This window comes from Microchirus variegatus (assembly GCF_963457635.1).
Source record: "Microchirus variegatus genome assembly, chromosome: 23".
Lineage (NCBI taxonomy): Eukaryota > Metazoa > Chordata > Actinopteri > Pleuronectiformes > Soleidae > Microchirus > Microchirus variegatus.
Window position 1 is genome coordinate 18505468 of NC_139824.1, and position 6598 is coordinate 18512065.

The window sequence follows — 6598 nt, forward strand, 5'->3', positions numbered from 1 at the left end:
ATGGGAGCTCTGAGGACGTCTGTGATCTTTCTTCTACACCTGAGCTCATGCATTACAGTAAGATCTAACGTCAAACGTGACATTTTGATCATTTTTATAACAGCTAAACTCAGAATCATTTATATCGTAGTGTTTACAACGTGTTTTCCCTCATCTCTGTCACATACTGGATACTTATATTGTTATAATGTTTGTTTTTGTGCCGTCTTTGCTACTTAAGTTAAACCAAAGACAAAAGAGTCTCTGTGCTTTTTCTGATTTTGATTGATATCAAACCAACTGTTGTTTGTTTATGTGACTTTTTGTGTCCAATAACAACACAAACTATTGTTCATTTACACATTTTAAACCACAAACAAAGCTACAAACAAAGCTACTAATAATCTTCTTCTTCTTCCCCATGAAGAAGAAATAAGAACCCTCACAACAATTACATTTTTAAATTCTGTGTATCTGTGTATGAAGCGACTCATATATATATATATATATATATATAGGAGTTTTGGAATGTATTAGATTTTTTTAATTTTTTATCTGCTATCTGATCCAGTTTATTAAGTATCATCAGGGCTCAAGTGTGCATAGTATGAAATTAAATATTTTTAAAAAATTCACCAAAAATCAACAAATAGATATTTTGAGAGAAAAAAATATCTATTTGTTGATTTTTGGTGAATATTTTAAATATTTAATTTCATACCGTTTCACAATAATGGCAAATATCAACAAAGCGTCTCCTGTAGTAAGTAGCAGTCAACCATTCTCAACTACTACAGCAATCAGAATGAGAAAATGTCTATTTGTTGATTGAGAAAATGTCTTTCGAAAAAGGAATATCCAGTGAATATCAAACCTCCTGCTAACTTACTAACACTCAGGGCTCATCTCTAGTTATTACATCACTGAATTTCACCACTTAAACTGACGATCTACCACAAACACGATGCCAAACACAGAATTTACTCTCTGCAAAAGGGCCAAAATATATATATATATATATATAAAACTCTATATATCACTGCTGTTAAAGTGTCCATCACTGTTGTGTCTGTGTTCAGGCTCCTGTGCCGTGTGAGGAGAAAGTGGTTCGTTTGGAAACGGAGATCCAGGCCCTGAAGAGCGTGATCGACGACCAGCACCGTTACATCCTGGACCTTCACAACAGACAGACCGAGCAGCTGGAGAACATCCCCAACTCACACCTGGGAGACGACAACCTCTACAGAGGTGGAGGCCTGGATATATGGATGTGAGATCTCTTCAAGTAAGAGAGTAAATTGAATGTATTTAATGAGCTTCTTCTTCTTCTTCTTCTTCTTCTTCTTCTTCTTCTTCTGTACGTGCAGACTGTTCCGAGGTGTTTGCAGACGGTAACGTGGCCAGCGGCCTCTATGTGATCCGTCCTGACGGATCTCCCACTGCACTCAGTGTTTACTGCGACATGAGCAGTGGCGGAGGATGGACTGTGTTCCAGAGACGGAGAGACGGCAAAGAGAACTTTGACAGGTGTGTGTGTGTGTGTGTGTGTGTGTGTGTGTGTGTGTGTGTGTGTGTGTGTGTTTTTTTGCATATAAAAAACAATGTCAAGGATTCTAACAATCTAAAAAATGTAAAATGAACGTGCACGTGTGTGCAGAGCGTGGGTGGAGTACAAACACGGCTTTGGAGATCTCTACTCCCCCGATGGAGAATTCTGGCTGGGCAATGAACCGCTTCACCATCTCACCTCCCAAGGTGTGTGTGTGTGTGTGTGTGTGTGTGTGTGCACCTGCATATACAACTACTATAACCTGCTCATCCATCCATTATCTACCACTTTATCTCAGCTGACACAGGGCGATGTTGGTCAGTCCATCACACATAAAGATAAACAACCATCCTCTCAAACACCTACGATCAAATTCAGAGTCACCAATTCACCTAATCCTCAAATCTGCATGTTTTTGGACTGTGGGAGGAAGTCGGAGAACCCGGAGAAAACCCACGCACACACGGGGAGAACACTGTGCAAAATACAGGGGGGTCTGGGAGGGTTAGACCCCCATGATTAACACTCAAGACCCCCTGAAAGCATTAAATGCAAACTTTAAGAGGGGTCTAAACATGTTACAGCGTCACTGTAACATGTTTTTTTCTTAAAGATTTTTGTAATTTCAGTTTTACATATATGATCTACAAACATAACACACTTTGCAAACTTTCTTATCCTTTATAACCAGACAAAATGTCAATTATTTTGTATTTTTAATGTTTTAATGAATTGCTTTCCAAATGGCGATGTGAAAAAAGGCCGACACAAGCTCACATCTGACAGGGAAGATAGACAATACTGCAGGGTGGCACCTGGGGCACCTGGGGCTCCCCTGGCCCCCCCAAAAATTATTAATGGGTACTTCACACACTGGGGGAGAACATGCAAACTCCATGCAGAAAAGCCCTTGTTCCAACCGGGGCTCGAACCCACAGAACTGACCCACTTGTTGTTGTTTGCGACATATTCGCATGAATCTGAAGTAAAGTATTCGGGACAATCCTTTAAGTCATCGAGCCACTATTTTGTGTAGTAACACTGTGTCTCGTAGGAAAGTACGACTTGCGCGTGGACATGGAGGACTTTGACGGCAACCAGCGCTTCGCAGAGTACAAGAACTTCAACGTTGGCGACGAGAAGGTAAAACAGACAGAGAGATGATGTCACGACTCACGAGTGACTGCAAAACAACAGCTGATCGATATCTGAGCGCTCGTAACCTGCACAGCTGAGCTCCAAAGCTGCAAAAGACACAAATTCATTGAATTGAATTGAATTAAATTGAATTTAGAGCTACAGGACTGCTGAAAAGAGTGACTAAGTCCAAAGTCCATGGACAAAATGACCATTTTCCTCTCACAGGAGGCGACACAATAACAGATAGTGGCAGCACTGAATCAACTGAATGTGCTGTGATGTGACTTTGGTGTGAGGGGAGTGAGTGAGAGTCTGAGAAAGCTTCAGTTTCCCAACAGTGAGAAACGATTGAGTTTCACCTCCACAAACCTAAACTATCCCTTTAACCTTGTCTTTTCTTACGTTCCCATAACAGCAGAGCTCTTATTTTGACTAGTCATTTCTTTCTTTTCTTCCCCTTTTTTCCCAAAACCTCCACGTTTCTCTGTTCACCTTCACCTCTCCTTCCTCATCCCTCTCCTTCCTCATCCCTCCATCCATTCAATAACATCAAGCTGCTCTGACTGAGATAAACAAGCTCTGTCCATCCTTGTTGACTGTTTAAAAGAATATATAAGTACATTTAAAGTCATCTGGATGCAGATAGCACTTATATGTTTTAAGTATAGATATAAAAAATAGACTTTTAAAAAGGTATAATTAAATAAATGTGTAAAACTCTTACAACATGATTTCATTAACTCCTTTGTTAATGGTTTCAAATTCATGCTTTTATTTTGTTAAGCTTTTCTCAGGTAGAAGCTAAACTGATTTAATAATTATATATGTATATATACACCTGCAGGGGGAGACAGAGAGCTGTGACACACTGTAACATCTTCCCCCAGTTGTATGTTATATTTATGATGTTTATCTGCTCAAATATGAACTCAAACACATGGGAAAAAAGTATAAAGAAGGGATTTTCTTAAAGTATAAAGAGGAAGAAGGTACTCCTAATGTAATATAGAAATAAAAATAATAATAATACAAATATGTGTATGTGTCAAATAGGTAAAATGTTCATATGTGATATAGTTTGAGAATGGAGAAGGGTTACTATGACATAAGTTTATTCTTCTTACGACTCCTTTTCGGATGTGTTAAACTTATTATGTTATTTGTTTCTTTGCTCTATTTTTTCTTTTCTTTTTTGTTGTCGTTGTTCTTCACACGTTTGAAATAAACTAAACTCTGTGTCGTCTCCTCTTAAAGGACCAGTTCCAGTTGCATGTGGGCGAGTACAGTGGAGATGCGGGCGACGCTCTCTCCGACGCCGCTCACGGCTCGTCCTCTCCGTCCTCTGCTGGGCCTCCGGGTCTGAGGTCAGGGGTCAGATTCAGCACCTACGACCGTCTCAACGACAGCGACGCCCAGTGTATAGGACACTCAAAGTCGGGCTGGTGGTTCAGCAGGTAACAAGACGGGTTCTGTCCCAAACATCCGTCCTGATGCGTCCTCAGGTCCACTCACAGGACTCATCTTCAGAGACGCATGAACACAGTTTGTCCTTCAGAGACCAGAGTCCTCTGGTTCATGCTCACTGTAAACTGTAAAATGTTCTTATATTTTTGGCCCAAAAAGAAGAAATATTTGCCCCCCAAAAATACTCTTATTAACGTTGTCTTTGCAGCTTACTTTAGTAAAACTAACTAAAACAATAATTTGCATTAAATCCCAACTGCTTCCTGTTTGTGTGTATTAAGGTTCTCTTAAATTCGGCCTATTTAAGTCAAAGAAGACTTATTTTAAGTTAACTAAACTAAACTAAACTAAACTTTCTTGTTTTTCCTTGTTTTAAGGCACATTACAATCTGAAAGTGGCCGTAGATTATTGAGCTAGTTTTAAATATTCCAGCCAAGCAAACGGCAGATTATTTTTCATAAATGTATGCAAAACATTTTGGAATTAGTGCTGTTTTTGCAGTGCACTCATATGTTCCTATAATTTAAACAACGTAGACTACGTTCTACTGAAGATCTGAAAACGTGAACTCTGAGAGAATATAATGACGCTGGAAATGAAATTAAACTGCATATTTTAAATGTGATAAACAGCTCAAATAACGACTAAATTAAGAACTCCATATCAAACTTCGTACGGAACCAATGCGTCTAACCAACTCGCCGCTACGACACTTTGTCCAGAACACACTCCACGCACGGGCTCAAATCAAAGCAGAGACTCCGCTGTTTCTGACGTTTTTACGTCAAAACTGTCACCGACAAACCATTTCGGAGATAAAAGATAAATAATTAAGACAACAGACGCTGTAAAAAACGCTCTTACCTTTGACGTTTATCCGTGAAAAGTAGATTTTTCAGTGTAAACAAAACGCTGTCTTGTCAGACGGACTTCCTGTGTTACACTCAAAACATTCCGGGCGTCTCTAGCTGACGGAAAGACCTCAGGAGAAGCGTTTCTATAGCCGGGCGTTTAGCTGGCTTCTCATTGGCTAACAAAGCTGTCAATCAAAATTTCGAAAACGTCAGCGTCCTCCTATTGGCTGTAAGGAAGCCACAGCGCTGTCAATCATTCGCTCTGAGATACAGGCCAACAAACAGAGACACGGCTCAATGGAGCCATCTAGTGTTCATTTGTGGAACGGACAATATATAGAATTCTGCAGGAACTACTTTGAAACAAAGCCATGGACTGTTTTATTGAACACTAATAGTGATATAAAAGTGAAAAAAAAGTAGTTTAATACATACATTATATTATTTTGTGATATATTATATATATATTCTGAAATAAAACCTCAATAGTAATTTTGTTCTGTTTTGCTTAATCTGATTTTCAACATGCTGTTAAAAGGATATAAGACGCTCTATATTGCACATTCTCCTCGCATCTGTATAAACTGTATGTTTAAACATAGTCATGGTGTTCTAAGGGTTAATAATTCTAAATAATTCTATATATTTAAATAATATTATATTTAATATAATATCCCCTCTCTTGCTGCACAGGTGTGACTCGGGAAACCTAAACGGTCACTACTACAACGGGCCGTACCAAGCCATGACCGACGACGGGGTGGTGTGGTACACGTGGCACGGCTGGTGGTACTCCATCAAATCTGTGGTCATGATGGTGCGGGCCGCCGACCTGGACGGTCCGCCGCCGCCGCCACTCAGCGCGCCGCCGACGCTCAGCGCTCCTCTGCTGGGACAAGACGAAGAAGAAGAAGAACAACAACAACAACAACATCATGACAGCGAAGCAGCAGGCCAATAACATGTGCTTTTTTAAGAATACAGCAAACGCACGTCAATATTTGAAATAAAACGACTGTTGCTTTAAATCATATATCATATTTATTCTGCGTCCAAACGTAAACATGAACATGGACCTTTGAGGCTTTAGAGAGACTCTCTTGTGTAGGAAAAGGGATTATTTGGGATTAACCGGGCTCTGTTTCAAAGACTTTACTTTATCACGGGGAGGTTCTGACTTTAGTGGAATGATTCCAGCTGCCTACACTCTGGAGAAAACCTTTTAAAAAAGCATCCGACAGAGAATAAGGTGCAATAAAAGACTTTAGAGAAGGAGAGGTGAGACACAACAACACAACTTTAGTTAAAGGGGACACATTATAGCCTATTTCTCAAAGTTAACCTAGTTCGCTTGTGTCCTAATGAACAGCCCTGTTCACAACGCTCTGTTTAGTAGTATCTCTTTAGGTCCACCTTAAAGGTCCACCTTAAAAAAAAGTAAAACAAAACTTAAAGGCGCCATATGTAAGATAGTGGCCAAAAACAGTTACTACACTCAAATTCAAAATTCTTAGGTTTCGTTTTCCGACGTAACTGGCAACCCGTGGTTGCTCGGCAGCTGAGACTCTACTGACCGCAATGATTGGTAGACGGCAGTAGGTGGCGCCACAT

The 6598-nt window shown here is 39.9% G+C and overlaps 2 protein-coding genes across 2 annotated transcripts in view; one reads left to right on the forward strand and one right to left on the reverse strand.

The window, feature by feature from the left end:
- On the forward strand, positions 1-5948 carry LOC310943975 (fibrinogen-like protein 1; the record flags this gene model as incomplete). The annotated part of the gene is made up of 7 exons (XM_083909671.1): positions 1-57; positions 1059-1227; positions 1347-1506; positions 1637-1734; positions 2583-2671; positions 3923-4122; positions 5681-5948. 7 exons carry the CDS (start codon positions 1-3, stop codon positions 5946-5948), a joined length of 1041 nt encoding a protein of 346 aa, XP_083765797.1.
- Positions 5949-6039: 91 nt separating this feature from the next.
- LOC310943593 (uncharacterized protein) overlaps positions 6040-6598 on the reverse strand; it is a 57137-nt gene continuing 56578 nt past the window's right edge. Inside the window, exon 18 of the mRNA XM_083909208.1 lies at positions 6040-6598. This exon is cut by the window's right edge and continues 1255 nt beyond it. The gene's annotated coding sequence lies outside the window, so the exon portion shown is untranslated.